The sequence below is a fragment of the Colobus angolensis genome, unplaced genomic scaffold (genome assembly GCF_000951035.1).
Source record: "Colobus angolensis palliatus isolate OR3802 unplaced genomic scaffold, Cang.pa_1.0 Scaffold293, whole genome shotgun sequence".
Lineage (NCBI taxonomy): Eukaryota > Metazoa > Chordata > Mammalia > Primates > Cercopithecidae > Colobus > Colobus angolensis.
The window spans coordinates 1,809,836-1,835,219 of NW_012116188.1; the positions used below are offsets into that span (position 1 = coordinate 1,809,836).

At 37.1% G+C, this 25,384-nt stretch overlaps 1 protein-coding gene across 2 annotated transcripts in view; it reads left to right on the top strand.

Annotated features, from left to right (window-relative positions):
- ARMC4 (armadillo repeat containing 4) overlaps positions 1-25,384 on the top strand; it is a 197,761-nt gene that overhangs the window by 84,119 nt on the left and 88,258 nt on the right. For both annotated transcript variants that reach the window (XM_011949218.1, XM_011949217.1), the window contains exon 17: positions 14,459-14,573. In XM_011949218.1, coding sequence (XP_011804608.1) covers positions 14,459-14,573 — 115 coding nt within the window. The remainder of the gene's footprint in view (positions 1-14,458; positions 14,574-25,384) is intronic.

A 25,384-nucleotide genomic window follows, 5' to 3' on the forward strand; every position in this document is an offset into this window, starting at 1 on the left:
TCTTGACTCACTGCAAGCCCCGCCTCCTGGGTTCACACCATTCTCCTGCCTCAGACTCCTGAGTAGCTGGGACTACAGGCGCCCGCCACCACGCCTGGCTAATTTTTTGTATTTTTAGTAGAGATGGGGTTTCACCATGTTTGCCAGGATGGTCTTGATCTCCTGACCTCATGATCCACCCGCCTTGACCTCCCAAAGTGCCGGGATTACAGGCATGAGCCATTGCACCCAGCCCCTTTTTAAAAATTATTTGAATTCATGAATCTTCATGAGTTACTAAGTCTCTACTCTTCTTTAGTACAAACTACCTGGCATACATGATTCAAAACATACTAAAAGTCTCATGCTCTAAATTTTCCATTACTTCAAAATATCCTTAAAATTTAAAGGTTAGCTTTCAACATAAGTAAGTGCCTGCCTATAAAAGAGTTAAATTTCATGTTTTTTTCTTTTCTTCATTGGAGGTGGGGTCTCACTCTGTCACCCAGCCTAAAGTGCAGTGGCATAATGAGGGGTCACTGCAGCTTTGAACTCCTGGGCTCAAGCAGTCCTTCAAATTTCATGTTCTTTAGATCAAGGAAATTAAGGAACAGGTATTTCTATTAATATTTTGTAAGTGCCCAGGATTCTAAGAAAGGTTACCTAACAATTTACATAAATAATATACTAATTTCCTACAATTTCTCTTACAAAATATTTTCCTTCCACACGTTGTAAAGTAAACGTTTGTTGGACTGATTGTTACATGGCCCAGTGTTATGTGATCGTGTAATGAAAGACTCTTTCATATACACAAGGATAGAATTAAAACTTACCATGGAATCTGTAACTCTAAATTTCCTCTCTTCTGTGGTTGAAACATAATTATGTTGCATTTACATAGTTTTTTTTTTTCTTTCAGTTTTTACATTGGGTTTATTTGTTCTTTGTAAAAAGGGGAAAAAGTAAAGCTATGCTTGTTTGTATACAGAAGAGATTTAATCTCTTTGTGGCTGCCCAGATATTTCTTTTGCCACAGAACCAGTCTTTGTGACCTTTCAGGGTTTATGCAAAACATAAAATAGAATATATGTTTTACATGTTTGTATCAACAAGAACATTTTTCTTTCACATTTTCATTTTTGTTTTTCATCTGCATACTTTTAAAAGCATGTAGATTTAACTGAGATACAAAAGTGTCAAATGGAGAGTAATTACCTGAATCATTTAATCTTCCAAATCTTGGTTTTCTCATTTTAAAACAGGCTCTAGGGATTTTTAAATTTGAGGATTATGTGGTTTTTATTTTTCCACATTCTGTATCTCATCCAACCAGTTATGATATGCACTCATATTAATAGCTGAAAGAATGGGCTTCTTCTAAGTACTATTTACTGAGGGAGCACATATGTGTATCTGTGTGTTCACAATAAAATAAAAAGCCTTTAAAATTTTTTTAATTTGTAAAATATACATAAAGGAAAGTGCATAATGAAAATTAAAACATTAGTAAATTATTGGAAGGGAAACACTTATGTAACTGCCATCCAAGTCAAGAAATAGAATATTGTCATTATTATAAACCCCCTGACTGCCTGTCCTCACAGCCCACGCAATGCCACCTCTCTTTACTCTGGGGATGGCTCCTTTTTTTGCCTTTATCGTAATTAGGATCTTGCTACTTTTTCATAATTTTATACTTGAGAATGCATCTCTATAAACTGCAGCTTAGTTTTGTTTCTATTTGGAGTGTATTTGAATGAAAGCATAAAGTGTTTTGTCTGACATTTTGTTCTAAATTATGGGTTATTTTTACACTTAATTGTTTAGTTTAGTGAGTTTTCATAATTGTATACAGCCATATAACCAGCAGGCAAAAGTAATTATAAAACATGTCCTTCATCCAGGAAAGTTTTCTCATGTTATATTTCAATCAATTTTCATGCCCACTCTAAGCAACCACGTTTTTATTTCCATCACTATAGGTTAGAATTGCATATTCTTGCGTTGGAACTTCTGAGTCATCACAGAGTACGTGTTTCACTTTACTAACAACTTCCAAATAGTACACAAAAGTGATTATACGATTTTACACTCCTACCAGTGCCAATACTTAGTGCTGTCAGTCTTTTTTAAAAAAATTTAGTCATTCCAATAGGATGAAATGGTATGTCATTGTAGATTTCATTTTCATTTTTCTGATAACTAATGATATTGAGTAACTTTCCATATCTTTATTACCAACTTGTATATATTGTTTCGTGGCCTGTTAAAGTCTTTTGCCCATTTTTAATTGGATTGCTTCTCTTTTGTTGCAGTCCATTACATATTCTGAATACGTTTGCATTATTAGATATATGTACTGTGGAGTAATTTTTCCCCAATAAGCATTAAGATTTCCTTTTGAGCAGAAACCTTTAATATGGTTTTCAATTGTCCTTTAAGGTTCGTGGGATTCTGTCCTGTCTGTGATCAAACTAGTTTTTAAGTATGGCTTGAAAGGGAGTCAAAATTAATTGTTTCATACAGTATCCATTTGTCCCAGTACTGTTTATTGAAAACACAATTTTTCATTTGATTATCTTGGTATCTCAGTTGAAATTCAATTGACTGTAAATGAATGGGTCTATTTCTGAACTAATTTAAGGAAAATGGAAATCTTAATGATATTGAGAATGTCAATCCATTAATAAGGTATATATTGCCATTTATTTGGGTCTTCCATTTCTGTCAGCAATACCTTGTAGTTGCAATGTAGAGTATTGCACATTTTGCTTTATACTTTTTCTAGTTATCTACTTACTTGTGGTTTTGTGATTGATAATCATTTTTAATATTTTGCCACTTGTTTGTTACAAGTAATGGGTATGTAATTAAATTTTGAATATACCTTTGTATATTCAAATATACCTTTATGTATGCTGACAAACTTGCTAACTTTATTTTTTCTAATTTTTTTTGTAGATACCATAGGGTTTTCTACATGTAGAAATCCATAATCTGCAAATAATGACAGTTCACTTCCTTATGCCTGTTATTTCTTTTTTGTGTGTGCTTTATTAAGCAGGCTAAGACCTCTGTTACAATCAAGTGAGTGCAAACCTATATGTTCTGTACCTAATCTGGGAGAAAGCATTCCGTTTTTAAGTGTGATGTTAGCGGTAGGTTTTTGTAGATGTTTTATCAGATTGCAAAAGTTTCTTTCTATTCCTAGTTTGCTGTGAGACTTACATTTTAATAAAAATGGATTTTTGAATTTTATATGATGCTCTTCTATATCTATTGAGATGATCGGATGATTTTTCTTTTGTTCTATTAATAAAGTGACTTAACTTGATTTGTTTTGGAAGGATGAGCCAACCTTCCATTCCTTGGATAAAATCACTCTGATCATGTTGCATTACCTTTTTCATGCATTCTTGTGTTCAAGTTGCTGATATTTTATATTTTGTGTTTATGTTCATGAGATATGTCGGTGTATAGTTTTCTTTCCTTGCAATATCTTTATCACTGTTAGTATCAAGGTTATGTAGGCCTTATAGGGCAAGTTGAGAAATTATTTTTTCTCTTTATTTTCTGATAGATTTTGTGTAGGATTATTTTTTCTTGAATATTGACATAATTCACTTAGCAAAATTATCTAAGTTGGAGTTTTCTTTGTGAAAAACATTCCTTTTTAATTAGTTTTTGAAATTACAAATTCAATTTACTTAAAGATATGGCACTATGTGGTTTTCAATTCCTTCTTGGGTCAGTTTTGGTAATTTGTGTTTCTCAAGAAATATGCTCATTTTATTTTATTTATTTTAGATATAAAGTTCTTTTATTGTTGTTTTCTTTTCATATATATTATATATATATATGCTAGATATAAAGTTCTTTTATTTGTTGTTGTTTACTTTTCTTTTTTTCTTTTTCTTTTTTTTTTTTGAGGCAGAGTTTCACTCTTTCGTCCATACATGTTTCGTATGTATTTCGTACATAATAAAAATAGTAATATTTTTCTTTAAGCACAGTGTTAGCCTCAATCCCACAAACGTAAGTTGTGATTTCATTTTTATTTAATTCAAAATAGTTTCTATTTTTTGTGTGATTTACCTTGGACCCAGGGATTATTTGCAAGTGCTGCTTAATTTCTAAAACTGGTTATTTTCCAGATCCCATGTTGTTATTGATTTCTAGTTTAAAACCACAAGGTCAGGGGTGATATTATATGTGATTTCAGTTCTTTCATATTTGGCTTTACGACTCAGCCATCTGGTCTGCATTTGTCAATATTCCATTTGCACTGAGAGAAAACTGTGTATTCTGCAGTAGTTGTCTGCAATGTTTTTAAACGTTGATTAAGTTAAATTGGTTAAGTGTGTTTTTCAGTCTTTTCTATCTTTACCATTTTTTAAATTTTATTTTATCAATTCCTCAGAAAGGGGTGTGAAAATTTTCAGTCATGACTGTAGATTTGTTTATTTCTAGTTTTCTCTCCCTAGAGTTGTCCTTTGAACAACACAGGGGTTAGAGACGCTAACCCTCCATGCAGTCAAAAATCTGTGTATAATTTTGGCTTCCCCAAAACTTAGCTACTAATAGCCTACTGTTGACCAGAAGCCTTACCAATAACATAAACAATTAGCATATATTTTGTATGTTATATACTGATTTCTTACAATAATGTAAGCTAGAGAAAAGAAAATATTATAAAGAAAATTCTAAGGAAGAGAAAATATAATTACTATTCATTAAGTGGAAGTGAATCATCATAAAGGTCTTCATCTTGGTTGTCTTCATGTTGATCAGGCTGAGGAGGAGGAGGAAGAAGAGGTGTTGGCCTTGCTGTCTCAGGGGTGGCAGAGGTGAAGGAAATTCACATGTAAGTGGTCCCACAGAGCTCAAATCCATGTTATTCAAGGGTCAACTGTATAATTCTCTTCATTGACAGTGAGAAACTGACTTCTGTTCTTACTGTCCTTACTTATTTGATCAATTTCCCTGTATGTAACCAAGCTTTCATTCACCAAGCATCCCCATCTCCTCCCCTTTGTAGATGCTCTCCTCACCCTGTGCTGGTTCTGATTTACCATACTGGATTACCCAGCTACCAAAATGTTCTCTTCACCCCATTCAGGCTCTAGTTCACCATGTTAGGCCACCTTTCCCTAGTATGTCTGCCCTCCTCACCCTGCTCAGCTTTTGACCTCTTGTGCCACGCTGCTCCACTATATTGGCACTTTCTTTCACACTTTTCAATCTCTGTCCCCACATACCGGCTGATTCTCAATGAGGATATTCACCTTATTCTGCCAGGGTTCTGCTTCCCGCATTGGGTTGCACCACTAAAGATTGCTTCAGTCACTCTATTTAGGTTCTAATATCTTGTGACTGTTTCCCCCTACACTTAGAAAGATTCTCTCCTCATCCTTCTTGTGCTCTAACACTCCATGCTGGACCATTAAAGCAACCTTGTTGGCTCACCTGCCAATTGAGTCCATATATATGAACAAATGTGAACAGTTTATGCCATATTGTAGGCATGGTTAAGGTCATAGAGTTTCTTTCTGGCAATATCATGGATGACTACTTTGTTCTGCCCCACACAATGGCTTTGCTATGCTCTGCTTACTGACTTTAGGGCTAAGGCAAGGGGATTTACTATCCCTTTTGAAGGATGTTTTCACTGAACACAGAAGTCTAGGTTGACAGTTCTTTTTCTTCCAGCATTTTATAAATGCCATTCTATTGTCTTCTTGCCCTCACTGTTTCTTACGAGAAGTCTGAATTCAATCATATCATAATTCCTATAACTACTGTGCTATGTGTACTGTTCCCTCACATTTACATGTTGAAACTTAATCCCCATTGTGAGAAAATTTAGAGCTGAGACTTTTGGGAAGTGATTAGGACATGAGGGTAGAGGCCTCATGAATGAAATTAATGCCCTTTTAAAAGAGTCCCCAGAGAGCTCCTTTGCCCCTTCTACCATGTGAAGTTAAGGTGAAAATATGGTTGTCTATGAACCAGTAAGCAGGCCCTCACTAGACACTGAATCTGCCTACCTTTATCTTTGACCTCCCAGTCTCCAGAACTGTGAGAAATAAATATGTGTTGTTTACAAGCCACCCAGCCTATGGCATTCTGTTATTGTAGCCTGAAGGGACTAAGCCACATGTATTTTTTTTCTTTGGTTGCTTTTAATATTGGCTTTTTACCTTTTGGTTTTAGCCATTTGATTATGATGTGTGTAGATGTGGTTTTACTTTCATTTATATTGTGGTTTTTACTTTCGTTTAGGGTTTACTGAGCTTCTTGGACCTATGGATTAATGTCTGCCATCAGTTTTGGAGAAGATTGTGATTATTGCCTTCACATATGTTCTTGGGTCCTTTTCTCTCTCTGTCCTCTTCTTGGTATTCCAATCACACATATGTTGTTTCATTTAATAATATTTCACAGAGATTGAACTCTGTTACTTCTTTTTCAAAGGAGGAAAGGTCAGGCTTTTCTCTGTTTTTCTGTTTGGATATATTTTATTGCCTTGAATTCACAGATCCCTTTCTCTTCTATGTCTAGTTTGCTGTTAAGCCCATCTAATGAATTCTTCATTTCTAATACTGTAGTTTTCAAATATACCATTTCTATTTTGTATACATATATAAAGTATGTGTATACATGCATATTTATACACACACACATATATATATATACACATATACATCCATGTTTATAAATAATGGAAATGCTATATTTCTCCTTTGCCTACAGAGGAGATAACCACAAATTGGTCATTAAAGGGAACAGATTAAACATTTATTCTGCCTGTATGGAGGAACTGTAACTGAGCTGTAGTTAATGAAACAAAAGCTCTTTTTCATAGAATAATGCCAAGTAAGAAATTGAGAAAATGAACAGAATTAGAAAAATCACTATTTTACAACTCCCAATAAAATAATTATTTTAGGCAAGGATAATGAATGGATGCTAAAACTTAAAATAGGGAATGATTGTTGGAATAGGACTTTCTCAGGGTGACACAATATGACCCCACAGATTGTTATACAATGAAAAGAAAAAATGGCATCTTTACAATGGAAAGGTCTGGTGGTCACCAGCATAATTAAATTCAGCATTGCTAACTCAGCATTGCTAAAAGTTGGACAACTTTTAGCACTGCTTAAAAGTTGGACAACTAGATGTTTTGTCCTCTTGATGTGTTGCAATGCATGGGATATAATTGGCTCTCACTTAGTATTTATTGTTTGATCTCATTCTTTTATATGGCTGCATAGTACTCCATGGTGTATATGTACATTTTCTTTATCCAGTCTACCATTGATGGGCATTTAGATTGATTCTATGTCTTTGCTACTGTGAATTTTGCTGCAGTAAACAAAGACATGCATGTATCTTTATGGTAGAGTGATTTATATTCCTTTGGGTTTATACCTAATAATGGGATTGCTGGGTTGAATGTTCATTGTTTTAAGTTCTTTGAGAAATCTCCCAACTGCTTTCCACAGTGCCTGAACTAATTTGCATTCCTACAATGCAAATTATAGGAAAAATAATTCAGGTTTTGAATTATTTTCCCTTTTCTCCACAACCTTGTACAGCATCTGTTATTTTTCGACTTTTTCATGATAGCCATTCTGACTGATGTGAGATGGTATCCCCTTGTGGTTTTCATTTGCAGTTCTCTGATGATCAGTGATGTTGAACATTTTTCAATGTGCTTGCTGGCCGCGTGTATGTCTTCTTTTGAGACGGGTCTGTTCATGTGCTTTGACCACTTTTCAATGGGGTAATTCAGTTTTTGCTTGTTAATTTAAGTTCCTTATAGATTGTGGATATTAGATTTTTGTCAGATGTATAGTTTGCATATATTTTCTCCCATTCTGTGGATTTATCTGTTTACTCTGTGGATAGCTTCTTTTGCTGTGCAGAAGCTCTCTTTAGTTTAATTAGGTTTCATTTGTTCATTTTTATTTTGTTGTAATTGTTTTTGCAACAACATGCATAGAGCTGGAGACCATTATCGTAAGCAAATTAATGCAGGGATAGAAAACCAAATACCACATGTTCTCACTTGTCAGTGGGAGGCAGACACTGAGTACACATGGACACAAAGAAGGAAACAACACACTCCAGGGCCTACTTGAAGGTGGAGGGTGGGTGGAGGGTGAGGATCGAAAAACTACCTATCAGGTACATGCTTATTATCTGGGTAACAAAATAATCTGTACACCAAACCCTGTGACATGGAATTTACCTGTGTAACAAACCTGCACATGTAGCCCCGAAACTAAAATAAAAGTTTAGAAAAAGAAGGAAAAACATATTTACTATATGATGAATAATTTTTCTGACAAGAAAGGTTTCTAGAGTCTTTCTAATCATATTGCTTATACCAAGTATAAAAGCATAGACTATCTTCCTGCTTTCCAAAGGCCAAAGAATTTCTGACATACTTTTCCCAAGACTGCCACATTCACATCTTTTCTCCAAATTTGTTATCCCATAGCCTCTTTGGAATAACACATAGAGGTAGAAATGTAAAAAACCTTAAGGATTTTTTTAAAGGTAAAATTCTCTTCTACTCTGTTTTTCCCAGGGATGATCATTTTAATTCTGACATACATTTATGTTTCCCATTTTATTGAATTGCCAACTTGGTTTCAAAACTTGTAGATGACAGTCGCATCTTTTAATGTTGTGGTTTAAGAACGTCATGTTCTTTTAAGCAAACCACACTTAGTTTGAGCCACTGTCATTCAACAATATTTATCAGTGTAATTTTCAGCAAATACTGTGAAGTTTTTAGAAAACATGAAAAATTATGGTTTCAAAATAGATATGTTGATATTGCCAGAAAGAAACCTTGCAATCTTGCCTGTGCCCACAGTATGGGCACAAACTGTTCACATTTGTTCATATATGTGGCCTCAATGGGCAGGCAAGCCAGCCAAACTTCATAGCAGTCCTGGAAAATGTTAATATAACAAGAGCCTGAGAAACAGAGCAAGCAGCTGCATCTTTTTGGTTTGTTTATTTTTTTTTAAATAACCAAAAATACGTACATGGATTCATCTTTCTAGAGCTGTTATTTTGCCAGCCAGGCAGTTTGATTTCTGGGATATAGCTGAAGATCTTGAAAGCATGTAATTCAGTTTTGTTTTTATAATGTCAAGAAATTAATGTAGGATTCTATTGTTATACAAAATGAGAAGAGCTACCATACTGCTGGAAATGAATTCAGAGCAAGATGCTAATCAAGTAAGAGAACTATGTAAGGGGTAGACCTGTTGAAAATGGATAGTGGTATAAATTAACACCACCTATAAGCCCATCACTGTATATGCAGAAAGCAATGAAGTTGTCAAGAAATTCTGACAAAATACACTTTCCACTTAGAGACAACTTCAAATGAAAACTTTACTGCTTACATTTAGAATTTGAAGATGTATTTTGCAAGTATGAGGTTTAAGGAGGAATGTACTTGTGTTGGGAGAGATTTTTGATTCATTGAAGAAGAGTAAGCAAATTTCAGATCCATTTCACCAATATTCACTGGTGTGGTAGCCTGCTGGGAGTGTGGTGGGAAACACAGAATTCCTGCTATCATGGAGATTACATGGTAATTTGGGAGATAAGAAGCACACAACACATGACTACAAAGCAAAGTAATGTGGTATGAGGTGCAGGTAAAGGGAGAGCAAAATTAAAAAGAAACTTAAAGGAGGAAGATGCCAAAGGATTTGTGAAAGAGGTTTTGTTGTAGACCTTAAGTGATGGATTATTAAGTAAAATATGGAGATGACTGGGAAACAACTATAGTTGAAAAGTATAACGGGGAGAATCTCTGTGGTCTGTGAGTAAACTGGTGTCTTCTGTCTGTGGTCATGTGAAACTCCGTGCTCCATTTATTGCAGCATTTATTACAGATTATAATGGTCTGTTTATCACCCTCACGAGACTGTAGTTTCCCAATGGTCAATTAAAACACAGTCAGTCCACATTATTTGCAGATTCTGAGTTGATGAATTCATATACTCTCTAAACTTTATTTATAACCCCTAAATCAGTAGTCACATCACTTGCGCTGTCATTCCTGGACACGTGCAAAGCAGGGACACTTTTTTTTTTTTTAATACTTTAAGTTCTAGGGTACATGTGCATAATGTGCAGGTTTGTTACATATGTATACTTGTGCCATGTTGGTGTGCTGCACCCATCAACTCGTCAGCACCCATCAATTCGTCATTTATATCAGGTATAACTCCCAATGCAATCCCTCCCCCCTGTCCATGATAGGCCCCGATGTGTGATGTTCCCCTTCCCGAGTCCAAGTGATCTCATTGTTCAGTTCCCACCTATGAGTGAGAACATGCGGTGTTTGGTTTTCTGTTCTTGTGATAGTTTGCTAAGAATGATGGTTTCCAGCTGCATCCATGTCCCTACAAAGGACGCAAACTCATCCTTTTTTACGGCTGCATAATATTCCATGGTGTATATGTGCCACATTTTCTTAATCCAGTCTGTCACAGATGGACATTTGGGTTGATTCCAAGTCTTTGCTATTGTGAATAGTGCCGCAATAAACATACGTGTGCATGTGTCTTTATAGCAGCATGATTTATAATCCTTTGAGGCCAACATCATCCTGATACCAAAGCCTGGCAGAGACACAACAAAAAAAGAAAATTTTAGACCAATATCCCTGATGAACATCGATGCAAAAATCCTCAATAAAATACTGGCAAACCGGATTCAGCAGCACATCAAAAAGCTTATCCACCACGATCAAGTGGGCTTCATCCCTGGGATGCAAGGCTGATTCAACATTCGCAAATCAATAAACGTAATCCAACATATAAACAGAACCAAAGACAAGAACCACATGATTATCTCAATAGATGCAGAAAAGGCTTTTGACAAAATTCAGGGACACATTTTGAGTCACCTGGTGCACATGTTCTCTGCTGAGGTCCAAAAAGGTAACATTTTGACTTTTCGTTCCAGCTCTCACACTGTGGATAGCTCGTCCATTTGGCAGTCTGTTTAGTGCCACGTTTTTCACAGTCTGTGCTCTCAGATGGTGATTTTGCTGTTTTAATATGGTCCCTAAGCATAGTGCTGAAGTGCTGCCCAGTGTTCCTAAGTGCAGAAAGGTTGCAATGTTCCTTTTGGAAAAAATCCGTGTGTTCCCTAAATGCCGTTCAGGCACAAGTTATAGAGCTGTTGGCCATAAGTCCCATATTCATGATTCAACAATCTGTACCAAATAAGGTGTCTTTAAAGGGAAATACACGTGAAACAATGTTATACATTGATTGGTTGATGAAAATGTTCTGACCAGTGGCTCATGGGAACCCACTTTATATATACCCTAGGAGCAGTAGTTCAGTATTTGTTCATCTAAGGTTTGCAGTGACTTGATAGAACATAACTTCCCCTGATGAGAATTGACTGTATCCATTTTGTTTGTTTGTTTGTTTGTTTGTTTTTGAGACAGGGTCTGGCTCTGTCATCCAGGTTAGAGTGCAGTGGTGCAATCTGGGTTCACTGCAACCTCCGCTTCCTGGGCTCAAGTCATCCTCCTACCTCAGCCTTCCAAGTAGCTGAGATTAGAGTCATGCGTCACCATGCCTGGCTAATATATATATATATTTTTTGTATTTTTTGTAGAGACAGGGTCCTTTGTTGCCTGGGCTAGTCTTGAACTCCTGAGCTCATGCGATCCACCCACCTTGGCCTCCCAAAGTGTTAGGATTACAGGCGTGAGCCACCGTTTCTGACCCAAGTGTATCGGTTATTTCTGTATGCCTAGTACTTAGTGTTTAGTAGATAGTCAAGGAGTCTTATGAGAAATTCCAGCTCCCTAAAAAATTTAAATACCAAACTTTGGAATTGCAGCTTAATACCATGAAGGCAACAGGAGGCCATTGGAGACTTTTTTCCCCAGGAGTGATCTTTGGGTTGTGAATTGTTTAACAAGCGCTGATTAAATGTGCTAGCTAGTGTCATGAACAGAATGAATATCCCTGGCACCCTGCTCTCAAGGAGCTATTGCAGAAACCCTAAAAGTGTCTTTAGGAAGATTAATTTGCAGGGATTTGTAAGATGGATTGAAATTGAGAAAAATTGAAGCACAAAACCAAGTTATTCTTTCACACAACGATCCTGAGATGAAATGGTAAAGACTGGGATTTGGGTGCTCAAATAGAAAACAGGGAAATGGACAGATACTTAAGTTATTATGAAGTAAAATTTAGCAATAAATGAGTTCATGCAGAGGATGAGGGAGATGGAAGGGATAAAGTTAAACTCTGAAGTTTACTACTCCTGACTTTGTTAGTTCCTGTGGTGGCAAATGTTTTTCAATCATGTTCTTGTCATAGGAAGTAATTCTGTACTTTTTTGAGTCTTTTTTTTTTTTTTTTCTCAAATGAAGACTCACTCTGTCACCCAGGCTGGAGTGCAGTGGTGCAATCTCGGCTCACTGCAACCTCCGCCTCCCGGGTTAAAGCGATTGTCCTGCCTCAGCCTCCTGAGTAGCTGGGACTACAGGTGCGTGCCACCATGCCTGATTTATTTTTGTATTTTTAGTAGAGACAAGATTTAGCCATGTTGGGCAGGCTGGTCTTGAACTCCTGACCTCAAGTGATCTGTCTGCCCTCACCTCCCAAACTGTTGGGATTACAGGTGTGAGTCACTGGGCCCCGCCCCTGAGTCTTCTTTTAAGATACCAGTAATGGGACCAAAATCCTCACTCATTATAACTAAGTAGCTGATGAACTAAGTAGGGTTTGGGTTGAAAATGGTAAATTATAGATCTAATTTTACAATTATAGTGAATTTTTGTAGTTGTGAAATTTTGTCTATAATTTGTTTAAAGTTAATTGTGAAATTATGTCCAGTATTGAACGATCCTTTTTTTTTTAATTGCAAATTTGTGCCATCCAAATGACTTCCACTGTAATGACAAGTTATTTCTGGCCAGCAGTATACAGTTACATATCACTAATGCCAAGTTTGCTGTGAAATTTACGAGAAGATAGGGCAGACCATTATTCACTGTTGTTCATTATGACATTTTATATGAAAAAAATAGAGGCTCAGAGATCAGCATTAGTTATATTTTAAGTAGCATATGGAAGGCAATATGACTTTTCAGTTTAAATTTGAAAAGCAAATTCTTCATTGTGAAGTGCCAGTATGTTTCTTTAGAGTTTCCATTAATTGAGAAATAAAACTTTGTTTTTTCTCAGCATGGTATGAAAGTTTCAGATTTGAAAACCTATTTACTTAAGCTTTACTTTAAAATAATTTTTCAGTGTATTTTTTCTTATTAGAAGTCCTTTTTTAAGACTGTTTTTATCCTGATATAGGCTATTTGCATCACCAGGGTTTTTCAATGCTCTTTTTCAGCATCGCCAATTTTATAAGGTTATGCAAAACTGATCTCCTACTTGAAAACTTTGGAATAATACGTTTTTTTCCCCCCTGGTAAACTCATCTAAGATAATCAAGACATCTAGATGTTTTTATGTCAATTTTCAAGGAAGAATTTGAATGGCATTTTAAGCTAGTATTTATTCTATCTGTGGCTCAATACTACATGTGTTTAATTCAACTTGAGATTAAAAATCAAAGGAATTTCGATGTCCTTTATCTTTTTTCATCTGCTTTGAGTTTAATATACCTTTCTGAACAAAGCCATGTTTGTGAAGGTTATTAAGTTTTGTTTGGCCTTCTTCTCCGCTGTGAGTACCCAGTGGACCTTACTGCGAGGTTATGCTCCTGGACTGATTGATATATAAACAGAAGACAGATGGTGTAGAGATGGCTCTGATGATAATTCATTTTTCAGCTAGTCATGAAGCTATTTTGATTACAGTGTGTTTAAGTAATTATAACACAGTCTGCAATGTTAGTCTTGCTGGGAAGGGTGCACATGGAAAACAAGTTACGTGTTATTCATGCCCAACAAAGGATGCACTGTGGTGTAATGATTTTAATTCCTAATGCTAGATTAGGACTGAAAGCGTTTAAAATATGTCATACAGTAAGGTAAGTCAATTAAACATGGACCAAATAAAAAAGGTAACTGCACAGTTTTGAGGCATAAATATTTGTTTTGGAAAGTATTTAGATGTTACTATATGAAAGAAACTAGTATTTTTACATTTAGGTAACAGTCTGTGTACAGCTAATTAAAAAATTACATGGCTTGATTTTCAGTTTATGTGAATCATCATGCAGCTTGTTTTCTGTGTCGTGGATTTAAAACTGAAATCAGAGGGCTGACAATTCAACAGCATGCTACCTCCCTGCTGTTGATGAAGTTTTGCAAAAAAAAAACAAAAACTAAGCAAAATATCAAAAGTTGAAAAAAATAATTAAAATTGTGTAAATAAGTGGGTCATTAAAATGGTTTGTCTTCACATATTAATGACAGTTTATATCATGATTTTGGGTTCCATGATAGCATAATTGATCGCTTAGATGGAGTTCGTTTGTTGTGGTCCCTGCTGAAAAATCCTCACCCAGACGTGAAGGCCAGCGCAGCGTGGGCACTCTGTCCATGCATCGAAAATGCAAAGGTAAGAATGGACTGCAAGTCAGGCTTTTCTAGAATCTCTAATACTATACTGAAAAATGCTACCACAGGTTACTAATTGCTTTTTACTTATTATAAGTCAGATTTATCTGGTAGGAGAGAGTGTTGAACAATGTTTATGCCAAAATAATTTTGGAGCATTGCCTTTTTTCTGCTCAGTTTTAAAACGCAAAGCAAAACTAGCCAAAGATGGCAGTGCTTGCCAAGTTCTAGCTGATTGGTGCAATGGAAGCAAGCATCTCAGGTAAATCAGAGTGAGGACAGGTTGACTGTTCTTGTCTCTTGAGGGATAAGGAAATTGTCTGCATTTACCTGCTATGTAGAGAGAGTGCAGCCTCTGGGGAGACATGACTGCTTCTCTTGTTACAGCCTGCGGTGAGAGAGCACTATGTTCTGTGTTGCTTTGAAAAGGTCACATGATTTCAATGACTTACTTTTCTTATCTGTCACTAAAAAGAGGAGACCAGAAGTTTCTGAAATCGATTTTAGCCCTTGATTTGTAAATTTTATTATTTTCTTTGAAGATCACTTTTCAGCTTATTTCCCTTAACATTTTTTTCTATAGGTTTAGAGATTGCCCTTTAAGATCCTTGTTGCTGAAGTTATTTCTGCCTGTTGAGTATTTTTTTAAGTTATACTTTAAGTTCTGGGATACATGTGTAGAACGTGCAGGTTTGTTACATAGCTATACACATGCCATGGTGGTTTGCTCCACCCATCAACCCATCATCTACATTAGGTATTTCTCCTAATGCTATTCCTCCCCTAGTCCCCCACCATCTGACAGGCCCCGGTGTGTGATGTTTCTTTCCCTGTGTCCATGCATTCTCATTGTTCAGCTGCCACTTATGAGTGAGAACATACAGCGTTTGGTTTTCTGTTCCTGTGTTAGTTTGCTGAGAATGATGGTTTCCAGCTTCATTCATGTCCCTGCAAAGGACATGAACTCATCCTTTTTTATGGCTGCATAGTATTACATAGTGTATATATGCCACCTTTTCTTTTTTTTCTTTTTTTTTTTTTTATGCCACCTTTTCTTTATCCAGTCTATCATTGATGGGCATTTGGGTTGGTTTCAAGTCTTTGCTATTGCAAGTAGTGCTGCAATAAACATATAAATGTGCATGTGTCTTTATAGTAGACTGATTTATAATCCTTTAGGTATATACCCAGTAATGGGATTGCTGGGTAAAATGGTATTCATGGTTCTAGATCCTTGAGGAATTGCAACACTGTCTCCACAATGGTTGAACTAATTTACACCCCCACCAACAGTGTAAAAGCATTTCTATTTCTTCACATCCTCTCCAGCATCTGTTGTTTCCTGACTTTTTAGTGATCGCCATTCTAACTGGTGTGAGATGGTATCCCATTGTGGTTTTGATTTGCATTTCTCTAATGACCAGTGATGATGAACTTTTTTTCATATGTTTGTTGGTCACATAAATGTCTTTTTTTAAGAAGTGTCTTTTCATATCTTTTCCCCACTTTTTGATGGAGTTGTTTGTTTTCTCTTGTAAATGTTTAAGTCCCTTGTAGATTCTGGATATTAGCCCTTTGTCAGATAGATTGCAAAAATTTTTTCCCATTTTGTAGGTTGCCTGCTCACTGTGATGACAGTTTCTTTTGCTGTGCAGAACTTTTTAGTTTAATTCTATCCCATTTGTCAATTTTGGCTTTTGTTGCCATTGCTTTTGGTGTTTTAGTCATGAAAGCTTTGCCCATGCCTATGTCCTATGAATGGTATTGCCTAGGTTTTCTTCTAGGGTTTTTATGGTTTTAGGTCTTACATGTAAGTCTTTAATCCATCTTGAGTTAATTTTTGTATAAGGTGTAAGGAAGAGGTCCAGTTTCAGTTTTCTGCATATGGCTAGCAAGTTTTCCCAACACCTTTTATTAAATACGGAATCCTTTCCCCATTTCTTGTTTTTTGCAGGTTTATCAAAGATTAGATGGTTGTGTGGCATTATTTCTGAGACCTCTGTTCCATTGGTCTATATCTCTGTTTTGGTACCAGTACCATGCTGTTTTAGTTACTGTAGCCTTGTAATATAGTTTGAAGCCAGGAAGTGTGATGCCTCCAGCCTTGTTCTTTTTGCTTAATATTGTCTTGGATATATAGGCTCTTTTTTGGTTACATATGAAATTTCAAGTAGCTTTTGTAATTCTGTGAAGAACTCCAATGGTAGCTTGATGGGGATAGCATTTAATCTACAAGTTACTTTAGGCAGTATGGCCATTTTCACAATATTGTTTCTTCCTATCCATGAGCATGGAACGTTTTTCCATTTGTTTGTGTCCTCTCTTATTTCCTTGAGCAGTGGTTTGCAGTTCTCCTTGAAGAGGTCCTTCACATCCCTTGTAAGTTGTATTCCTAGATTTTTTTTTTTCACCCACAAAAAAGGATTTATTTAGCTGTTTCCCATAGATTCTGGTATGTTGTGTCATGGTCTCATTGGTTTCAAAGAACTTATTTATTTCTGCCTTAATTTTGTTATTTACACAGTATCATTCAGGAGCAGGATGTTCAGTTTCCATTTAGTTGTGTGGTTTTGAGTAAGTTTCTTAATCCTGAGTTCTAATTTGAAGGCACTGTGGTCTGAGAGACTGTTTGTTATAAATTCCATTCTTTTGCATTTGCTGGGGAGTGTTTTACTTCCAATTTTGTGGTCAATTTTAGCATAAGTGTGATGCCATGCTGAGAAGAATGTATATTCTGTTGATTTGGGGTGGAGAGTTATGTAGATGTCTATTAGGTTCGCTTGTTCCAGAACTGAGTTCAAGTCCTGAATATCCTTGTTAATTTTCTGTCTCGTTGATCTGGCTAATACTGACAATGGGTGCTAAAGTCTCCCAGTATTATTGTGTTGGAGTATAAGTCTCTTTGTAGGTCTCCAAGAACTTGCTTTATGAATCTGAGTGCTCCTGTACTGGATGCATATATATTTAGGGTAGTTAACTCTTCTTGTTGCATTGATCCCTTTACCATTATGTAGTGCCCTTTTTTGCCTTTTTTGATCTTTGTTGGTTTAAAGTCTGTTTTATTAGACTAGGATTGCAACCCCTGCTTTTTTTTTGCTTTCCATTTGCTTGGTAAACATTCCTCTATTCCTTTATTTTGAGCCTATGTCTGTCTGTGCACGCAAGATGGGTCTTCTGAATACAGTACACCGATGGGTCTTGATCTTTATCCAATTTGCCAATCTGTGCCTTTTAATTGGGGCATTTAGCTCATTTACATTTAATAAAGGTTAATGTTGTTATGTGTGAATTTGATCCTGTCATTTTGATGCTAGCTGGTTATTTTGCCCATTAATTGATGTGGTTTCTTCATAGTGTTGATAGTCTTTACAATTTGATATGTTTTTGCAGTGGCTGGTACTGGTTTTTCCTTTCTATATTTAGTGCTTCCTTCAGGAGCTCTCATAAGGCAGGCCTAGTGGTGACAAAATCTCTCAGCATTTGCTTGTCTGTAAAGGATTTTATTTCTCCTTCACTTGTGAAGCTTAGTTTGGCTGGATATGAAACTCTGGGTTGAAAATTCTTTTCTTTAAGAATGTTGAATATTGGCCTCCACTCTCTTTCGGCGTGTAGGATTTCTGCAGAGAGATCCACTGTTAGTCTGATGCACTTCCCTTTGTGGGTAACCCAACCTTTCTGTCTGTCTGCCCTTAACATTTTTTCCTTCATTTCAACCTTGATGAATCTGATGATTATGTGTCTTGGGGTTGCTCTTCTCAAGGAGTATCTTTGTGGTGTTCTCTGTATTTCCCGAATTTGAATGTTGGCCTGTCTTGCTAGGTTGGGGAAGTTCTCCTGGATAATATCCTGAAGAGTGTTTTCCAACTTGGTTCCATTCTCTGCATCACTTTCAGGTACATCAATCAAAAGTAGGTTTGGTCTTTTCACATAGTCCCATATTTCTTGGAGGCTTTGTTTGTTGCTTTTCATTCTTTTTTCTCTAATCTTGTCTTCATGGTTTATTTCACTAAGATGATCTTCAATATCTGATAACCTTTCTTCCGCCTGATTGATATCGCTATTGATACTTGTGTATGCTTCTCGAAGTTCTTGTGCTGTGTTTTTCAGCTCCATCAGGTCATTTCGGTTCTTCTCTAAACTGATTATTCTAGTTAGCAATTTCTCTAACCTGTTTTTAAAGGTTCTTAGCTTCCTTGCATTGGGTTAGAACATGCTCCTTTAGCTCAGAGGAGTTTGTTATTACCCACCTTCTGAAGCCTACTTCTGTCAATTCATCAAACTCATTCTCCTTCCAGTTTTGTTCCCTTGCTGGCAAGGAGTTGTGATCCTTTGGAGGAGAAGAGACATTCTGGTTTTTGGAATTTTCAGCCTTTTTGTGCTGGTTTTTCCCCATCTTTGTGGATTTATCTACCTTTGGTCTTTGATGTTGGTGACCTTTGGATGTGGATTTTGAGTGGACGTCCTTTTTGTTGATGTTGATGCTATTCCTTTCTGTTTGTTAGTTTTCGTTCTCAGTCAGGCCCCTCTGCTGTAGGTCTGCTCGAGGTTGCTGGAGGCCCACTCCAGACCCTGTTTGCCTGGGTATCATGAGCAGAGGCTGCACAACAGCAAAGATTGCTGCCTGTCTCTTCCTCTGGAGGCTTTGTCCCAGAGGGGCAGCTGCCAAATGCCAGCCAGAGCTATCCTATATGAGGTTTCTGTCAACCCCTGCTGGAAGGTGTCTCCCACTCAGGAGGCACTGGGGTCAGGGACCCACTTGAGGAGACAGTCTGTTCCTTAGCAGAGCTTGAGTGCTGTGCTGAGAGATCCACTGCTCTCTTCAGAGCCAGCAGACAGGAATGTGTAAGTCTGATGAAGCTGTGCCCACAGCCACCTCTTCCCCCAGGTGTTCTCTCCCAGGGAGATGAGGGGTTTTATGTATAAGCTCCTGACTGGAGCTGCTGCCTTTGTTTCAGAGATGCCCTGCCCAGAGAGGAGGAATCTAGAAAGGCAGTCTGGCTACAGTGGCTTTGCTGAGCTGCGTTGGGCTCCGCTCAGTTCGAACTTCCTGAAGGCTTTGTTTACACTGTGAGGGGAAAACCGCCTACTCAAGCCTCAGTAATGGCAGATGCCTTTCCCGCACCAAGCTTGAGCATGCCAGGTCGACTTCACACTGCTATGCTCGCAGCGAGAATTTCAAGCCAGTGGATCTTAGCTTGCTGGGCTCTGTGGGAGTGGGATCTGGTGAGCTAGACCACTTGGCTCCCTGGCTTCAGCCTCCTTTCGAGGAGAATGAACAGTTCTGTCTTCCTGGCATTCCAGGTGCCACTGGGATATGAAAAAAACCCTCCTGTAGCTAGTTGAGTGTCTGCCCAAATGGCTGCCCAGTTTTGTGCTTGAAACCCATGGTCCTGGTGGTGTGGGGACCTGAGGAAATCTCCTGGTCTGTGGGTTGCAAAGACTGTGGGAAAAGTGTAGTATCTGGGCCAGAGTGTACTGTTCCTCATGGCACAGTCCCTCATCACTTCCCTTGGCTAGGGGAGGGATTTCCCTGACCCCTTGCGCTTCCCAGGTGAGGTGACACCCCAACCTGCTTCTGCTCACCCTCCGTGGCCTATACCCACTGTCTAACCAGTCCCAATGAGATGAGCTGGGTACCTCAGTTGGAAATGCAGAAATCACCTGCTTTCTGCGTCAATCTCACTGGGAGCTGCAGACCAGAGCTGTTCCTATTTGGCCATCTTGCCCAGGTCTTGTTGAATATTTTTATAGAAAGGATAGTTCTACAATAAATTTAACTTGACTCTAAATACCATCCTAAATATAATTTTTTTAAAAAGTGAATCGTAATGTGTGTTTGGAATAGAGGAGACCTATTATAAACCCATTAATAGAATAATTTGTTATCACAGCCAAAAAGTTAAAAAGACCTCAAATCTTTACAGGAATCACACTACGTTATACATTGCAGCAGCAAAAAATCAATGTATTTTGGCAATGTATTCATTCATATCAATATATATCACAAATATATTGAACAAAATAAAAACTTGCAGAAATTGATATATAATTCCTATTAAAGTTCAAATATATTTTTTAAAGTGCCAAATTTAAATAATATTGTTTACAGAGAAACAAAGAAGCCAACTGGGGAAAGACTGATACAAATCCTTGAAGGATAGTCTTCATTAGTCACTTTAACTAATCAGCCCAGCCCTTCATTCATAAATTTAAACAATCAAAGATCACTATATATTTAAGGAATACTAACCATGTTAAAGACACACACCCACATGAACTAGCAGAACTGACTTCAGAAGAAACAGAGATAATGTAAGGAATGAAATAATTTAAAAACTATTATTTTCAGAAACACCTAAGGGTTGTTATTAAACACCGTTATTAAAAATTCTTAGGCTTAAAACTGATTTTTTTGGAAACTGCAAATATATTTGGCAAAACCACAAATTTAGTAGAAAGGATGAATACTAAGATTAATGAAGCTAAATGATTATAACTAATATAATAATAACTAAAGTCCTTTCCCTTTCCTAGAAAAGGATGTTATAGATACTGATTAACTCTCAATGGTCATTGAAAATCTATATTTAAATGTCAAATTTAATGTTATCATTGGTGAGTTGCCATTTTGATAGATATTATTTCTGCTTAGTGCTGTTGTTATATGTAAAGTGTGTTCTGTCTTCTTATAAATTTCAACTCTAAATCTAATTATCTATTATTGGGCTTAAAAGATTTTTCAGTATTTTCATATTCATTATTCTCACATAGGCTTTCTTTCTTGAATATCTGGCTGGTCTCCTATGCAAGCAGCCTAAAACATGACCCAGCCCACCTCTCTCTTTGCTCTTGTCCCCAAGGTCTAAACCAGATCCAAGGCTCCCAAAAGAGCTTCTTCCTGTTCCATTTCTATTGAACTTCACCTACCCTCTGAATACTCCTTGCCTCCAGCCGCCTTCTTACTTATCTTGAGGGAAAGACAGGCTCCTGAAAAAGATCTCTGCTTGATCACATCTCTCACCAAGAACTGCCCTCTCTTGTATGCATTTATCATTGAGGCAACACAAACATTTGAAGAATCATCAACAAGGAAGTGATGTAAGCCACATGGCTAATTAGAAAATTAGCCATGTAAGAGTGGGTGACAAATTAGGCTATTACGGTAGTTCATATGAAAATGATTAAAATTTGACCTAACACCATGGCAGTGTGGATGGAGAGAAGAGACAATATAAGAAAGAATTGAAAAGTAGAATCAGGAATTGGTGAGTGATTGGATGTTTGAATTTTTTTTTCTTTAATGTTGACAGCGAGGAACATGATAGAATTTTTACCAAACATGGGAATAACGTGGTCTGAAGAAAAGGTGATGGAGTTGCCTTCCTCCAGGTAGATATGTCCAGTCATTTGAATACATGAATCTGGATGTCAGGAGAGAATTCTGGATGGAGATATATGTGTAGGGTCATCAGCGTTTAGAAGGTAGTGGAGGTCTGAGAGTAGATGGAAGGGAGAGGGAGTGGAGTGAGAGGAGACCACCAATGACAAAGTGAAGTAAAGAAGGAAGGCAGGTGGGTGGGGAGGGGATGGGAAAACCAGTAGAACTTGATTACCAAAAAGCCAAGAAAGGAGAGAAATCAAGAGGGAGGGAGAATGTTCAACAGTATTATTTACCCCTAAGAGGACAATTTCTCTTGAAATGTGAAAAGAGTACATTAAATACAGGAATTAGGTGGTCGTGGTCATAGCCATTTCCACTGAGAGGTGAGAGGTTAAGCTGGATGGCACTGGAGGGAAAAATGAATTGAGGGGAGGAAATAGAGAAAAAGAGGATTCATAGCTTTTTCTAGAGGCTCAGCTATTAAGAGAAGGAGGCTATTATGAAACCCAGAAGATAGCTCAGGTTTAAGAAATGAAAAATATGGAAGAGGCATGTGTGTGTGATTGTGTGCATGTATCTATATATCTATATTATATACCTATATTTATCTAGATAGAGTGCACACACACAAGCACAGATGGAGAAAAAAGGACAGGCATGGCTCTCACTGTTCCTTAATCCTATAAGCACATTGCTCTGAGTACTGTAAACGATTTCTAGAGCACCAAGCAAAAGGATGGTTCTAGAATGCCTAATTCCTGAGGGCGAGTCCAGGAAGAACAAAACCAGAAGAGCAAGAATAGAAAGGAATACTGAAAGAGGCACCTCCTTATTTCATCCAGACAACAAACGCATGGCCTACTTATTTGTCTGTCTATTTTTCAATCAATCATCCATCTATTACCTATCAATCTATGTCTTTGAATTTAAATATTACCTACCCATCAATATCTTTGAATTTGAATCCAGAAGTGAGAAAGTTATCAAAGGGATCCTAATTAATACCTTAATATGAATTTAAAAAATCAAAGTCAGACTTTTCCTAGCAGATTGCTAATTTGGCTGATTATTTCAACAGTGAGCACTGGCTTTTATGATTAGGTAATAAGGAAGATATTTCCATATATTGAATTAACTAAATATGCAGGGACAAAATTTCATTGACATGTATAATATCAGAAAGTAAATCTTTGTGGCTAAATTCATGATGAACATTTTTAGATGTCAATTCAAAACAGATGAAGATGATGCACAGCTTTTCAAAAGTGCAAGGAGATATGTGAGCAAAATGTTGAAGACACTTGTCCAGTAAACGCTTGAAATGAGAGAGAGGGAAATTTAAAGCATCTTTCCTTAAGAAAGTGACCTGACTTGCAAGGCTCTGTCTTCTTTAAAGGTCCTATTTTTCAGGGTCAGAAGCTGAATATTATATTCGTCTCCCACCTTGCATCCTTCTACAACAAATCTCATTCTTCCAAGGCAGAAGGGTACTTCAGGAGTAGAATATGACAGAGGTCATGTGCTTGGAAAGGCAAGAGGAAAGAAAGCACATTTATAATGTTAAAGAATAGCATCTCATTATTTACACAGATCCCAATCAAACCATGGTTAGGGCAACTCTATTAATAGCACTTTGTGTGATGATGAAAAGGTATTGTTCAGATATGGCAACTACTAGCCACATATGGCTACTCAGTGCTTGAAATGTGACTAGTAGGGCCAAATAACTGAATTTTTAGTTATATTCAGTTTTAATTAAAGTTTAGGCCAGGTGTGGTGGCTCACATCTATAATCCCAGCACTTTGGGAGGCCGAGGCGGTTAAATAGCTTGGAGCCAGGAGTTCAAGACCCAGCCCGGCCAACATGGCAAAACCCCACCTCTACTAAAAATACAAAAATTAGCCAGGCGTGGTGGTGCATGCCTGTAATCCCAGCTACTCGGGAGGCACAAAAATCGTTTGAACCCGGGAGGCTGCAGTTGTAGTGAGCCGAGATTGCTCCAGTGCACTGGGTGACAGAGCTAGATTCCATCTCGAATAAGAAATAAAAATAAAAAAGTATAAATAGTTACATGTAGTTAGTGGCTATTGTTTTGGTGCCCAGGTCTGAGATATGCAAGTAAGAGAGAGTTGTTTCTGTAAGCCATCTGCTATGAAAAATTATAAATCTCAAGAATTAAATGAGTTTGTGTGCTTACATGTTCATTATGTAAGTTTTAGAAACTAAAGAAAAGCAAATAAAAAAAATCACCTGTAATTTTAGCGCTTTGGGATAACTGATATTAAGAGCCAACTTTTTTTTTTTTTTTAACCGATGACTAATGCGTCTCTCTCTAATTCTCTCTGTATGTCTTTCCATATCCCTGTCTAATTTTCTTTGGCTATATAGTATTACATTGTGTGGCTATATCATAATTCATTTTCATAATTAAGTTTCCAGGTTAAGGAACAGTGAGGTTGAGTGAAACAAAAACTTCATTTGAAGGCGGGCAAAATGGCTTACACCTGTGACCCCGGAACTTGAGAGGCCAAGGGGGGGGCATTGCTTCAGCTCAGGATTTTGAGGTCAGCTAGGGAAGCATAGGGTGACTCCTTCTCTACAACAATTTTTTTTTTTTTTTTTTTTAATGCACATGCCTGTAGTCCCAGCTACTCTGGAGACTGAGGTGGGAGGATTGCTTGAGCCTGGGAGGTTGAGGCTTCAGTGAGCAGTGATTGCGCCACTGCACTCAAGCCTGGGCAAGCAAGACCGTGTCTCAAAAAAAAATTTATTTTAAGCCTTTCTAGAATGTTCTTTCACATAGGGAAAGAAAATAGTTACCGCTGACCCTTTGGTAAAAATTTTTGTTTTTACCAAAAAATATTGTTTTATTGATATTTGTTTTACCAGTAACATTATATCATAGGTTAATCAGTGATGATTTTCTTGGTGGTACATAAAATAATAGTTTATTTTACAATCAACTGCCTTTTGGATTAGTGGAAAATAGTATGGCCAAAGATACATGTAAATGTATATCTGTGGAGGTTATGTGTACTCGGAATTTTTTTAAGGTCTCGTGTTGTGTTTATATCACTATACAAAACTTTCCCCACTTGGTTATATTAAATTTAGCACTTTCAATGAATATTTTGTATGGTCTATGTTAGAAGAATTAAACTTGTTTTCTAATAAGATTATTTATTTATTTATACATGTATTTTTTAGAGACAGGGTCTTACTCTTGGCCCAGGCTGGAGCACAGTGGCACATTTGCTCACTACAGTGTCAATCTCCTGGGCTCAAGCAATCCTACTGCCTCAGCCTCCAGAGTAATTAGGACTCCAGGCCTGAGCCACCATGCCTAGCTAACTTTTTCAGATCAAGATAGGGTCTTGCTCTGTTGCCCAAGATGGTCTCAAACTCCTGGCTCCAGGTAATCCTCCCACCT